The 15,682-nt window shown below is 36.7% G+C and overlaps 1 protein-coding gene across 1 annotated transcript in view; it reads right to left on the bottom strand.

The window, feature by feature from the left end:
* Positions 1-6,645: 6,645 nt before the first annotated feature.
* fgf22 (fibroblast growth factor 22) overlaps positions 6,646-15,682 on the bottom strand; it is a 40,226-nt gene continuing 31,189 nt past the window's right edge. The window contains 2 exon segments of the mRNA NM_001040095.1: positions 6,646-6,840; positions 12,948-13,051. Coding sequence (NP_001035184.1) covers positions 6,646-6,840; positions 12,948-13,051 — 299 coding nt within the window.

The raw sequence follows: 15,682 nt of genomic DNA, 5'->3' as shown, positions 1-15,682 counted from the left end.
ATATAATATAATATAATATAATATAATATAATATAATATAAAACTGGTAGGTGCAGCTAATCTATTATATCAAAGCTTTATTCTTTATCTTGACCATCCTAATTACGGACCCAAATTCTGAACAATCAAACTGCCCACACTGTCTAAAAATGGAGGAAAACAGAAGATGTCTTCACCGAGCTTTTCCAGGGTCCAGTTTTCTTATTTTCTCAGGCATTCCATCCTGATTTTCCGCTGAGACGTTTCGCGGGCTGTTTTAGCATTGATCAAAGGTCCAAAGCTTTGATCTTTCGTCCTAGTGCTGCCAAAAGATCACTCCGGTCTCTCTGGCGGGCGAACTGACAGGACAGTAGACCAACAATGATAATTACAGGCTCCTCTTTATGTTTCTTTCTGTGTCTTTCAAGCTCAAAACTGGCATAAACAGACACTCTGCACTACAGCCTGAATTCCTGGCCTGTGAGACGAGGAGAGGTAGAAAGGTAAAGTTTTTTTTTTTATTCTATCGATGAAGAAGAAAATAGATTAAAGGATCTGTATAAAGTATAGGTTTCTGCTATAGATTGATGTTGAAGCCTTTCTTTCATGTACATTTATTCTTAAGTTGGATTTTAAAGCAAATCCCCTCTTGATTTTGGTCTAAAAATGTGTTTTTAATATGAAATATCAACAATGCACGACTTTAAATAGTTAGTTCAGCCAAAAATGAAAAATTGGATAGTAATTCCTTACCCTCATGTCGTTTCCACCTTTATTGGAGGTACTTCACTGTAAAAAAAATGCTTGGTTCTACACCATTTCTTCATGTTGTCCCAACACAAATCAGTTTGGTTAACTTTGTTTTTGCAAATTTAAGTGGATTAAACATAAGACAATAAAGTTGTTCCAAAAAAAGCTTACGAATTGTGTTGTTTCACCACGTTTTAAATTAGTAGTATAAACAAGCACCAAAAGTCTTTTTATTTTTTATTTTTTTTTGTGTTGAGGACAAAGTAAATTAGGTACAGTATTTGAAAAATCATTACATGCACACTGTAAAAAAAAACAAAAAAACAATAGGTTACACACAATCGATTTGTGTTGAGATAACTTGAAGGGATTAAGTTAACTTATTAGTTTTTTTTTTAATTTAAGTGGGTTGAACATAAAACAATAAAGTTTAAACAGCAAACTTATTTTTTTTAGTGCACCCGGTATTTACGTTTATTTCAGTATAATTACAAGTGGATTATGTTAAATTCAGGCAGAATTTAGGCAGCTTGTCTATTTTCAATCCCTTCCAGAAGTGGTTAAAGGAATTAAACTGGTTCAATCAGTGTGGAAGTGATGTAGATGATGACAAGATAAAGGGGGAAAGCCCAATGCAATCCAAAAACAATTAATTCTTATTAATTTGTATGATCTCTGTTAGGACTGAGCGATATGGCCTAAAATCTAAATCTCGATTAATTATATTTTAACTTGATTAAGATTAATGAATGATTATTTTATTTATTTATTTATTTGTTTATTTTTTGCCCTCATACTTCACAGACTTTAAATATGCTCACAAATTACAATTGAGAGATTGCTGTATGAAGGGTGCATTACTTAACTTTAAAATAATTGAAGGAAACACACACTATCTACTATCTATGATTTATTTATTTATTTATTTATTATTACTGAAAATTAAATAATAACTGAAATTAAAGCACACATTGCCTAAAACTTAATATATAAATAAATAACTTGCACTTTTGGAAACAAAATAAATTATTTTTAATGTTTTCATATTAAAAGTAGAAAATAACATTTAGTTAAATAAAATTAAATAAACTAGCTCTTGTATATCCTGTAAATAATATTTTAAACAGTATTTTTTATTTTTTTGCATTTTCATAAAACAAATATTTTATGTAAAAAATTATTTTAATGTAATGGAAAATATGCCATCTCAAGGTATCTCAGTGCAGCTTTCAATCATCGTCATTGTAGTGCAAAGTAAAGCTCAAGAAAAGGTCTGTCGTCCTACCCAGCCCTAATCTCAGTCATTTATTTTAGTATGATTTGCATATCCTCCTAATGAGGTATAGGATTAGGGTTGGGGTTTGGAAACACACCTCCTTTTAAAACATTGTATGTTTCATACTAATGAAATTGAATGAATTTGCACGAATTAGCCACATAATGCATAGAATACAAAAAAAAGGGGTTTACTTGTGAGAGCGGGCTGGAAAATTCTCTGTGAGATCTAAACACAAGTCATCTAAAGTGACACGTTTAGAGCACACAAAGCTAATTTTGCCAATTGAATGGTTGCTTTTATAAAGATTATAATTCAATTCAAGATTTATAATTCATTTATGGGCGAGGCAGTGGCACAATAGGTAGTGCTGTCGCCTTACAAGGTCACTGGGTCACTGGTTCGAACCTTGGCTCAGTTGGTGTTTCTGTGTGGAGTTTGCATGTTCTCCCTGCCCTCGCGTGTGTTTCCTCCGGGTGCTCCGGTTTACCCCACAGTCCAAAAACATGTGGTACAGGTGAAATGGGTTGGCTAAATTGTCTGTAGTGTGTGTGTGTGTGTGAATGTGTGTGTGTGTGGATGTTTCACAGAGATGGGTTGCGGCTGGAAGGGCATCCACTGCGTAAAAACTTGCTGGATAAGTTGGCGGTTCATTTCGCTGTGGCGACCCCGGATTAATAAAGGGACTAAGCCGAAAAGAATATAAATGAATGAATAATTCATTTACTAACTCAGTTGCTATTTGTAAGAAGTAACTAGTAACTAAATCTAAATACTTCTTTATTTTAACATGCCCAACACTGCTGCTGATTGGCTGCGTGCATGTTTTGTGATTCAGTTTGATCAGGCTCACGTAACTATTTTGCATAAAGTCAGAAAAGTGGCTAATTTAAATAAATTCATATGATTTTCTTTGTGAAAATGTATAGTTTTTAAAAAGCCCCCAAAGCCCAGCTCTAACCCTTGCCCTTATTATGGGACGAGCAAATCACACTAAAATGTATGAATGAATTTGTACAACTTAATATGAATTAACCACTAAATCGAAAAGTTGCAAATAGCATAGATTTGTTTATAGCACACATTTACTGTAGTACAAGGTGAAAATAAGTCCTTAGATGCTCTCATATCAAGTACCATTTTTGGTTTATAAGAGTTCATTTACATGTCTTTAGTAACTCATCTTGCATTATATGTAAGTTCTTTATATGTAGGTTCTTCAAACGAACCTATATGGTTTCTTTGTTCTTGGGTGTTTTGTAGCATCAACTCCACTGCATGATTTTCCTTCTGAATGGGGCTTTTCTCTGTCTTCCAAGCTTTGCAGCCCAAGTGTGACCCTATTATGAAGTTTTGTTGGATCATTATGTCAGTAGTAGTGGCATTAAGGGTTTTTATTGTCATTAAACCTGCAAATAAGACAAGATTCAATGAGGCTAATAAACCAAAGCACTCTTGTAACGGAATATACCTCAGCATACTCCATTAGTTTTCATCGCCTTGTTCAACATATGCCGATACAAAATGTCAACCAACATTTCACACAGTGAATAAAATCCTTTTACTTTTTGACTAACAGGCAAGATGGGTATAAACGTCTCCGGAGCTTTTTAGCGACTGCCAGCAACAGGTGAAAGCAAAGCCCTGTTTTGACTTAAACATATGAAGCTTCCATTAGTGCGGCTAGAATTCTGCCTTTTTGGACGGCAGCTTTGGACTTTCTGCCACGGAAAACCACTCAACAGGTGATGTTGATCATTAGTAGGCAGAACATGCAGTTGTGGTTAGTGACACGTGGAGGAAGCCAGATTCTCACCCATACATGGGGCAGACTGTGGTTATTGAGGACAAAACTCAGACAATAACATCATAAGCGAACAATGAAGATCAGAAATGTTGAAACATATGAAATGTTCTATTTTTAAAATATCTTAAAGGGATAGTTCACCCCAAAATGAAAATTGATTAACTTGATTAAGAAACTGATAAAAGTTGGGAACCACTCGAGAGACAGTAAATATTTAATCAATTATTAATGGCTACTCAAGTGGTTCAAAAACTTTATGAGCTACTTTCTTCTGTTGAGCACAATGATATTTTGGGAAAAAAAATGAGGTGAAAACCTGTAACCATCGAGTTCTATAGTTTAAGAAAAACAATTATGCTTGCATATTTTAAGCTTTCTTCACAATTTCCTCTTTTGTGCTTATCAGAATAAAGAAACTCAAACCGGTTTGGAACAAGAAAAACAAAAAATGTGAGTAAATGATTATAGCATTTTCAGTTTTGGGTGAACAATCCCTTTAAGGTGACAATAAGAACAGACATTTGGCATTTCTGTGTGGTGTTTGAATGTTTCTTTCTGTGTTTGCGTGGGTTTCCTCCGGGTGCTTCAGTTTACTCCACAGTCTAAAGACATGCAGTGTAAGTGAACTGGATGAGCAAAATTGCCCGGAGTGTACAAGTATGTGTTAATAAGAGTGTATGGGTGCTTCCCAGTACTGGATTGCAGCTGGGTGAGCATCCGCTGTGTAAAACATATAAGGGAATAACCTGAAGGAAAATAAATTAATGACTGGATCAATGAATGGTATTCACAGTGAATCTTCTGTGATGGTTTCTTTTTGTTTTGGATCCGTAGTATGTGAAATTTCTGAGTTTCATTAGACTTAATCATTCTAACCACAAAAAATAAATGAATGAATACATTTTGAGGACAAATATTTTTTTATAGTGAAAAAGGTTTTCATACTGACAGCTTCAGAGTTCATGTTGAAATATATGTAATGGACGTAGACAAACAACCAGTTTCAGTCATTTCTTTTTTAAAACTGCACAATCACCAACTGTGATGTCCAGCCCAGTCTCAATAAAAAAAATGTTGTTGGACATATTTCCCCCCTGAAATTAAATCAGATTGGTTTTATGTGGCAGAAGTCAACTTTCAGTGAATTGTTCTTAAAAGAACCATTTTTTTTTATATGATATAAATGATCTTTTTTTTCCACTAAAAGAATCATTTTTTGTAACAAAAATATTACATGAACGTTAAAAGTTCTTTATGGAACTATCAATGACAATAAATAACAACCCAGGTTCATTCTGAAAATGTACCCCTATTTACATTTCTGGAGAGCACCAAATATATCCCAGGAGCTGCATTTTTTTGCAGTTTTTGTTTTTGCGAATGTTTAATGAATGTTTCCCGCTGTTTAAGATCTCAAATTTCTCTCATGAGTGCCATTTCTGAACGATACCCCCACCCACCCCTTTTCCTAAACCCAACAAATAGTGTTTTTAAAAGCACTTATTGACCAACACCCACCCACTTCCCTGAACTCAACCGACAGCAGTCAGATTTTTTACCATGTATTCAGATTTTACCAAATTCTCACCCTGTTATTTAAGGCAGCTTTTGCTTTATCAGGTGATTATTTTGTGACTGCTAACATAATGACTGTCTAAATTATTTGAGAGATTTTGAACTTTTTCATCAGCCAAATATGTTTTTTTTTTTTTGTCATTCAAATTATATAAATGTGTGGCAACACTTTATTTTGATGGTCTATTTGTATTTGTATAATGAGAGGCCACTGTGTACACTTTTTGAGAACTCAAATTTCTCTCATGAGTGCCATTTCTGACTGCCCCCCCCCCCCACTCACCACCTTTCCTAAACCCAACCGATAGTGTTTTTTAAAGCACTGATTGACTAACGCCCACCCACTTACCCAAACTCAACCGACAGCGTTTTGAAAAGCAATTCTAATAAAGAAAAGCTCTCGCTGCAGTCTGATTTTTTTACCATCTTTTCAGATTTTACCACATTCTCACCCTGTTTTTTACTTGCTTGTTTTATTTTTTGGCTTTTGTTTTAGCTGGTTTCTGGTGTCGTTTTTTACCAGACTTCAACTCCTTCGTCACGGTCAACTTCGCTCTGCATCTCAAGTGTGCCAACGTACACGACGAGCCACTGGACAAACTGGTAACAGCGGGAAAGCCGTTCATTTTGAGGTAAGCATGAAAAGGATCACAGGATCACCTGTAGCGTTTTTTTTTTTTTTTTGTATTTTTTTACGATGAAATGCAGCAAAATGTTCCTCCAGCTACACAATTTGTGAACTCCAGAAATGTATATAGGGCTAGGTTTCCAGAATGAGCCTATGTTGAGAAGTAATCGTATTTTTAAGAGTATATTTTGCAATGAATGGACAAAATGGTCCATGATCACAATTTGTGTGAAAAGCAATACATTTTATGGAGTTTTATTTTCTCTAATGTTCATTTCAGCTGGAAACTACATGAAATGTATAATTTTGGGGATGCAAAAATATTGACATGAGACTGGGTTGGTGATGTGAGTCAGTAATCTGCCATAACAGGAGTACAAAACAAATGCGGTAATGACCTAGTTAACTCAACAATAACATTAATACACAACCTGTATATACATCAAAATAACAGCCTTGCTCAAGTCTTTACTGGGTCACAGGATGAGCCTGAAGACAGAGTAATAAGTTAATGTACTGTGTGACAGTACTCAGGAAAAAAACAACAACAGACAGAGCAGAATGTAATAACATTTAATAAGTCCCCATCAAATGCTGATGGCATAGCGTCGCTCATGATGAAGTGTCCGGCTATGTGGGCAGCATTGGGAGGAAATGAGTAGATGGGTGTCTCCGTCTAGCTTTGTGACCTCTGCGGGGTTTTCCTCGGCCGTTCAGTGACACAAACATCTGCCTCCCCCTGTGCTTCCAGCGCAGAGAGGCGTAAGTGTTATAGCCGTTCTCTTCAATCCGCTCTTTGAACTTGCAGCTGGGGTTGTATCTGGCCTGCAATGAGTCGAATGAAGAGAGTGGGTTGAGGCACTACTATAACTGTGTTGGTTGTGACAATCAAAATGTGTACATGCTGTGTTTTTGTTTAAGACAGTTATCCTGTCAAATACAAATTACCATTTTGTCTAGATTAGTGTTTCCCAACCCTGTTCCTAAAGGCACACTGACAGTACACATTTTCAACCTCTTTTTAATCAAACACACCTGAATCAACTCATCAGAACATTAGAAGAGACTCCTAAAATGAATGGTTCAGATAAGGGAGACATCCAAAATATGCACTGTTGGTGTGCCTTAAGGACCAGGGTTGGGAAATATTGGTCTAGATCAGTGTTTCTCAACCACGTTCCTGGAAGACCATCAACACTGCATGTTTTGGATATCTCCTTCATCTGTCACACCTATTACTGATCTTTTAGTCTGTGCTAATGAGCTGATGTTCTGAATCAGGTTTGTTTAGTTAAGGAGATGTGGAAATGTGCAGAGCTGGTGGTCCCTCGAGAATGTGGTTGAGAAACATTGGTCTAGTTAACTAAATGGCACATTTGGTCATACTTGAGTTTGATGGTGCGTTTGTTGAATTTAAATTACATTGCATCATGCCAGCTAATTCCCATTAGATTATAAGTAAACTGTTGGGTTGGGCTTAGGGTTAGTGTAAGTTGGCATGTTTCTTATAGTCAGTTAAATGCCTGTTGAAGGAGCATTATCAACAGATATTAAGCAGACAGTCTACTATATGGACCATCAAAATAAAGTTTTACCACACATTAATATAAATTGAAAAAAATCATATTTGGATGATGAAAAAGTTCAAAATCTCTCAAATAAATTAGACAGTCATTTTGTTTGCAGTCACAAAGCATTTACCATCTGATTAAGCGTAAACATTAAAATCTTCAAAAAGCTGCCTCAATTTGCCAGATCTACTTGCTGAATCAGTAGTCACTTCATTGCCAAGCTTTAATTTTTTTTTTTTTTTTTTTTTTTTAAGTATACTTACTTTTTCAAGTTTGTTTTAGACAAATGTTAGGTCAATTTTGGACCTAAAAAGTACAAAATCTGTCACTGGGGCAGTACCTTCTAAAAAAGGTATATTTTTGGGCCTCAAAGGTACAATTTGGTTAAAATGTCTACCTGAATGGTATGAAAGTGTTTATTAATTCATTCATTTTCATCCGCTTTTCCTGGGCCGGCTCACAGGAGCAGCAGTCTTAGGCCCCGTTTATACTAGTGCATTTTAGTTTTAAAACGGCGTTTTAGAATAAAAACGATCCACGTCCACACTCGCGTTTTACCCAGCGTTTCTGAACTGCTCTCCGTCCACACCAAAACGCTGAAAACGCACATCACGTGACCACACAGACACTCTCGGGCAAGCGCTGCAGCCCATCTACCCAGATGAGAGCTCTGCTAGTTGGACATCTCATCAAGCATCTCCCGCTGGATCTAATCTCACTATATTTATTAAACGGGATATTTCATTCATCTTGTTGTCTTTATCTAACGACATATTCCCTGACTTTGGTCATTGAAATCTATTACTTGTTCTCAGGTAACGTGTTTTGGCTGAGCGCAAAGATAAGTTAATGATTAATGTAACCACGTAGCCTATTCTGTTTATTGACTTGCCTTTATTTCCTATAATGTATAAACTTATTGTATGTTATACTTTTATAATGGCCATTATTGATTATTAAAACTGATATTCAGCAAAAGAGAGGGTGTGTTTCGTATTTTCACTGAAATTGAAAGGAGGCAGTTGTTATCGGCTCCGTTTTGTTATAAATATCCACACAGTGAAGATGACGCTCATATATGCAGCACGGCGCCTCAACATTTCTGCTGTCTAAGTTGCTAATTTTAAAATGAAAATAGGCAGTTTCTTAAATCATGTTTACATTTTTTGTTGAGAAAGTGAAACAACGGAGCCAGGGTGATGTGAATGAAGTTATAAAGTACACTGTTCCCTTTGAAGATTTGCCCGTGTCCTCGGTATAGTCTGCTTTTCCATATCAAACTGAGAAGAAGAGACTGCAGCCTTGATCAAACTTCCGTAGTCTGAACTTACAAGGAGAGGATGCAGAACTGAACTGTGTGTGTTAGGCTACTTAATATTGAGGAAAAGCCCCAATCAGAGAGGCGAATGTCTGCAGCCCCGCCTCCGTTTTCAGATGTCTCCGTTTTCCATCATCCACACTGAGACGGAGCAGCAGCGTTTTAGAATGAAAACGGCCTCTCCAGCGTTTTCGAAACGCTCCTTTTTCGGCGCTCGAGAACTCCGGCGTAGTGTGGACGGTTGGCGTAACCGTAGCAAAACTTATGCGTTTTCAAACTAAAACGCATTAGTGTAAACGGGGCCTTAGGAGAGAACCCCAGACTTCCCTTTCCCCAGACACTTCCTCCCGAGAGACATAGTCCCTCCAGCATGTCCTAGGTCTTACTCAAGGCCTCCTCCTGGTGGGACATGCCTGGAACACCTCCCTAGGTAGGTGTCCAGGAGGCATCCGAAACAGATGCCTGAGTCACCTCAGCTGACTTCTCTTGATGTGGAGAAGCAGCGCCTCTACTCCAAGCTCCTCCCAGGTGACAGAGCTCCTCACCCTATCTATAAGGGTGCGCCCTGCCAACCTGCAAAGGAAACTCATTTTAGCCGCTTGTATTCGAGATCTTGTCCTTTCAGTCATGACCCAAAGCTCATGACGATAGGTAAGAGTAGGAATGTAGACTGACCAGTAAATCAAGAGCTTTGCCTTTTGCCTCAGCTCCTTCTTTACCACAATGCATTACTGCTGCTGCTGCACCAATCCGCCTGTCAATCTCACGTTCCATCCTTCCCTCACTCGTGAACAAACCCCCAAGATACTTGAACTCCTCTACCTGGGATAAGGACTTTCTTCCAACCTGGAGATGGCAAACCACCTTTTTCCGGTGGAGCATCATGGCCTCGGACTTGGAGGTGCTGATTCTCATTCCAGCCATGTCACACTCTGCAGCAAACCGCCCCAGTGCATGCTGAAGGTCCATGTTTAGTGTAAAGCATAAACCGATACAGTCTTACTGAGCTAATTGAACCATGTGCTGAAAAGCAGCAATAGAAACCTGAGAGTGAGTAATATTCCAAACATCTCATTGTGTACCCATCATGCATTTTTATTTATCTCAACCAGCCTGTTGTTGCAAATCGACCCTCATGGAATCAAAAAGCTGCTTGATGAAAACAAAATAGCTGGATAAAGCTATTTACTTTCAAAGAAAAAAAGGCTGATGACAGTAATGCTTGGAGTTCTGGTTGAGCATACAGTTTGATAAGATAATGGTGGAATGAGTGTGACTAATAATCACTTAGAAGGGTAAGAAAAGAAGGGTGCTCGAGTGATTCCCAAGGTTTGTCATGTTCACTCTGGGGATCGGAGGACAGATATAGCCATCTGTAAGCCATCTTATCATGGCTGGGTGACAGATTGCCAGGCAGAGATTTCTCAGAGAGCAGTTAAAAGTGAACCATGCAATGGGGCGTCTTCATTAAACAAGCCACAAACAACTGTCTGGTGGCACGCACTAATTTCACTAAGCCAGTAAGTGACGGCAGATTCTAGAGTCTATTTGTAGAGTATAGGTCATTTGACATTTTAAAATGTCATAGTATTTTGTTGGAGTCCCTACAACTGGTTTAAATGTTAAATCCAGAAGACATTGTAATTCATATTAAAATAATAAGCATTTAATATTAGAACCATCTTTCAATGATTTCCATGTGGTTTATTTGAATCAATTTGGGTACTGATGGTCTTTTAAACTCCTCCCTTTCCATAATCCAACTCTGCTCTGATTGGTCAGCTGACCAAGTCTGTTTTGATTGGTCTTTCTGAATGTATTTCAGGTGCCATTTACACTACTGTTGTTTTAAAATGCACAAGTTTTATTAAGGTTATGCCTGGCATCCACACTATTCCACCATATTCATTCTACAAAAACTGAGCATTTCTGAAAATGCTAAAGGCCCTATTTTAGTTTGGAAATGCTAGTTTTCCTTTTCAGTGTTGACAGAAGGAAATGCAAACTTTTGAGAACTAAGGTGTGGCTATCCACAGTCGTCTTCTGATTGATTTTCTAGATTATTGTCTATCCCTGATTCGCCAAGCCTCTCTGATATGACCGATAGACTGCAAGTATAGATGTTGGTAAAATATGTGCATCCCCAGTGACACTGGCTATTTCTCAATATGCGTTCTTCAGTGATCTTGCATCGTCGTGTTCTCATGTAATGTCATCATCTGCTACCAAAGTTTAGCTCCAAAACTCAAGACCGCAAGAACAGAGGATGCGTGAAACTTCCCACATGTGTTCTTGATATCATGGACGCACCGATGCAGACTTGAGCACCGAACTCGCTCTAGAAGTCCCAGAAGTCATTGCGACTGGAGGTGGGAAGTGCAGCATTTTATATAGGATTGTTATTAAAGTTTAGAGATATAACTTATTTGTCTCAGGAGTTGCCCTAAATGAAACAGTGAAAATAAACATTACCACGAAAAATCTTAATAACTGAATAAACACATTAAAGGTGTTTATTTGCTGAAATTAGTATTAAAATCAGTTTTATTTATATTGTGCAACAGATATATTTGTGAGGTCTTTTTTTAGAGTATAAATTTTAAAAAGGGGAAAAACAGTATATCATTGTATGAATGCTATAATGTTTAAAAAAAAATTTTTTTTACAAAAAAAAATGCGTGAAGGTCACGTGACCATCAGGAAGTACCAGGAAAGAACGCAGCGTCTCATTTCTCACAGGACACGTTCTCTGTTCTCGTGGTCTCCTGAGTTTGTTCTTCCAAAAACACCTGGAAAGACCAGTCTTCACAAGAACGCAAGTCAGTTCTCTACGTTCATGGAATTGAGAAACAGCCCATGAATAGTCCCGTATCATGTTTTTTTAAGCTGTATAGTAAGGGGAGAGTTTTTATTTTAAAACGCAATAAAAATGCCAGTCTGAATGACGAGCATTCTCTAACGAGCTGTTTTCTAACAAAAACTCCACGTTGACGTACACTAGTAGATAAAATATTTTAAAATATAATTACGTATTAAGCAGATTCAAAGCTGACTCTCTCTTTTAAGAGACAATGACGAAGTTTAAATGGACATTGGTAATTGAATAATTTGCCTTCATTTTAATAAGACAATAATTTGATTAGGGCATTTATATGAGTTGCTTTTTGTATGTTCTTGCATAATTCTGTTTTACACATTATAGCACATAATTCCATTAACGTCATTGCGTCACCATGCTATTTACGTTTCCTCTGAAGTTTCAAGTCATTTCGGGAGTTTTATTTTTAATTTCGCATTCTGCATTCTGAATGATTTTGAGATATTGAGCTTCAAAGTTTTTGCAAAATAAAAAGTCTTAAAATGTAAACAACTTATAAAAAAATCCCATAATGTAAATATGTTGTCATTTAATAAGAATATGTCAATAACTCAATTTTGACAAAAATGTCAGATAGAACCGTGTAATTCTAAGGTGACGATTTGTTGACTTTCACTGCAGTTCGGCAGTTTCACTTTCATTCAGGAACATTTCATTCATGCCCCTATGTCAAACTGAGGTATCGGATGCAAGTAGGATTAGCTTTTAATGGAATTTGATACCGCATGCTGCACGAAAAAACCCTCCGCATTTTATGATGTGTGTCTATGATCCTGAATCGATTGGTGCAGAGAACAGTGTCAAACAGCTGTGTGTATAGACTATCTTGTCGCAAAACATGGCGAAAAGTCCCCCATGACGGTAATAGTTTGATGAGGTTTGATAAGGTGTTTACATGTCTGTACTGCAGATTAAGGTAATCAAAAATCTCTGTTTACATGGTAGACTCATAATCAGAGTATTTTCCTAATCATTATTGGTGTCCATAAAAACTTACCACTGTCTATTTTTAACAACTTTGTGGACTGTTTACAGGACAGCTACATTACAATTATTTTAGGAAAACACATATGGCATGCTAAAGTATTCCCTACTTTCAAACATTTTTATTTCAAATATCTGTGATTTGAAAAAACACTTGAACATTTTCATGCGATGTACCTACCGATCCGAAGAGCGTTCCCTTTTTGGACATAGCTAAGTACAGGCCGGTGCTGACAGATTTGATGGCGACAACTCCCACACTGACAGATCGGATTTCCATCAGACCTGAGGAGGGGGGAAAAGAACAGAAGTCTGGTTTAGAAAGAGCGAGTTTCTCCATCAAAAGCCACTCTATCATTGCTGATTAGAAAACCAGGCATCCATATGCTCAAGGGATGTTTTTTTTCTCCCTCTCTCTCTTAGGACATGAACAAAACAGGACATTTTACAATAGGCCAGTTTGAATGATGCTCTTTGTGAATCTACCAAGAACAACCTAGATTTCCAGACATGTTCTTCTTTTGGTACTCATGTCGTGTGATGAATGGAAGTGTAGAATATGCAAAAACATATTGCCAGTGTTGGGGGTAACATTTTAATGTTATTAATTCTTGTGGCAAATTAAACCATGTATTGACAAATGCAATGGATTCCAGTATATATGGCAGCAAATAAAATAACAGTATTGAATAGTGTATATACAGTGCTTGACATTAACACCCGTCAAATGCGGGTAGATTTTACCTGTGGCGGGTTAGATGACATCCTCACTAGCCACTTTGGCTGGTTGAAAATAATTTTTAAATTGCTTTGTCACTTAAAATTAGATTTTTAGTTTAAAACCACTTGTCAATATGTGTGCAAATGTGCTCTTAAATTCGAGATACAGCACGACTGATAACTGTTTGCCCAAGCAAAAGAAAGCAGATGAATACCGAATGAGAAAAAGATCAGGCGCACGGTGATACAGGCGATCCTGACTCACTGACATTAGTGTCGCACAACAACTGATGTGATATGCATGAGTGCTTAAAAGCCCCTGAGTCCCATTTCCTTGTGCGAAGCAACCGTGCCTGGAAATGCAACTGCTGCAATCGTTCCTCTTTGAAATAGACTGGAAAAAAGCAGTGCTCATGCATGTACAGTCCTGCTACTTTCAAGCACTCAAGATTTTTTTGTAAGCAGCAGTGTTTGCTGCTTTCACTTTAACCATTCTTTGAACAGATTATTAATGTTATCAATGTAAACCGTGTGTGCGCGGTCATTCTTTTTTTTATTGCACACAAAATGTTTTTCAACTGCTTTCTTTTGCTTACATTTATTTTTGTTTATGTGGTTTAATTATCTTCTTTTACAATAACATTGCTTTGATAGGAGATTGACTCTCCATTTATCTATAGTAAAGTGACTAGTCATCTGGGACCTTAAGCCTGGACAGACTACTGTGTATATTTCTAGATATATACATGCTAATTATTTTTTTTAATGTCAATTGTTTTTTATGAACATTTTTGTTAAATAAAATTTTTAGTTTGTTTGTTTTGAACTATTATTTAAAATTTTCCCAACAACAAAATTGTGGCTAGTGAAAATGGCAAGTGGCTAGTAACGGTGGAAGTGGCTTGTGATCGAAAAAGTTAATGTCAATCCCTGTGTGTAAATTATACATTGGCTATATTAATCTGAACCAAATTAATATATTTGAGTCAATTACATATATATATATATATATATATATATATATATATATATATATATATATATATATATATATATATATATATAWWATATATATATATATATATATATATATATATATATATATATATATATATATATTGTAATTCAGTTTTTATTTCCAAAATGAATATATAAAATTTTACAATCATATAGAAAAGTACTTTTAGCCCATACTGTATGAATCTCTCATCCCGTTACATCAGTAATGACAGGATAACTATAGTTTAGACCAAGCATTTCAATAAATTACATTAAATTTGTAATTCGTAGTGTCAGATGAGGGTTAAGTGTCCAAGATTTCCAGCCTAGGCACGTTCTGAAAGCATACCCCCATATTAATTTCTGGAGCCAGAGGAACACATGGCTGCATTTTGCCATTTCAGCATGGCTATCCTCCCTTTCTAGTTACTTTCTGATTGGTTATCTGGACTATTTTGTATCCCTGATTCATCAAGCCTCTTTGATATAAAAATCACATAACCAGTAGACTACAAGTACAGATGTTGGCAAAATATGTGCATCTCCAGTAACCGTGAATAGTCATGTATCATGGTTTTTAAGCTGTATAGTGAGACGGGTTTTTATTTTAAAACGCAATAAAAACGCCAGTCTGGACTAGGAGCATTTTTATTGTATCACACTGTTTTATGCATATCAAAAATGCACTAGTGTAAACAGCACCTCAGGATGTTCGTATTTTGCAGGTATGCAAATGTGTTACTCCGAACATGTAGCCAGAGGAACGTATGGCTGCATTTCATGTTTTCTTCAGTCAGTCGACAGTGGCATCTGGTGGATTTACGTGAGAAGACCAGGCGTGAACGGCCCTCATGAGAGCAATTTGAGATCTGAAAATGTGTACACAGTGGCCTCTGATGGGTTTACGAAAACAAAAAGTGCAATAAAACGTACCTCCTGGAACGTATTTGCCGCTCTTCAGAAATGTATATAGGGGTGCGTAATCAAACTGAGCCTGGATTGAAGATTTCTTTGATGTCGCATTTATAGATTTTTCACACCTCCAAATGTCCAGCATGGCTGATGACAGTTCTAGGTACAGTATTTACATTAGTGAACGCAACCAGTGCTTAACAGAGAGATCATGAGGTGTTTCCACCTCTGTACCAACAAATTAATTAATCTTCATATATAGCACTTACAATGTAGATTAAAATA

The sequence above is a fragment of the Danio rerio genome, chromosome 22 (assembly GCF_049306965.1).
Source record: "Danio rerio strain Tuebingen ecotype United States chromosome 22, GRCz12tu, whole genome shotgun sequence".
Classification (NCBI taxonomy): domain Eukaryota; kingdom Metazoa; phylum Chordata; class Actinopteri; order Cypriniformes; family Danionidae; genus Danio; species Danio rerio.
The sequence above is the reverse complement of the archived record's forward strand: the minus strand, read 5'-3'. Positions and strand labels throughout refer to the sequence as shown.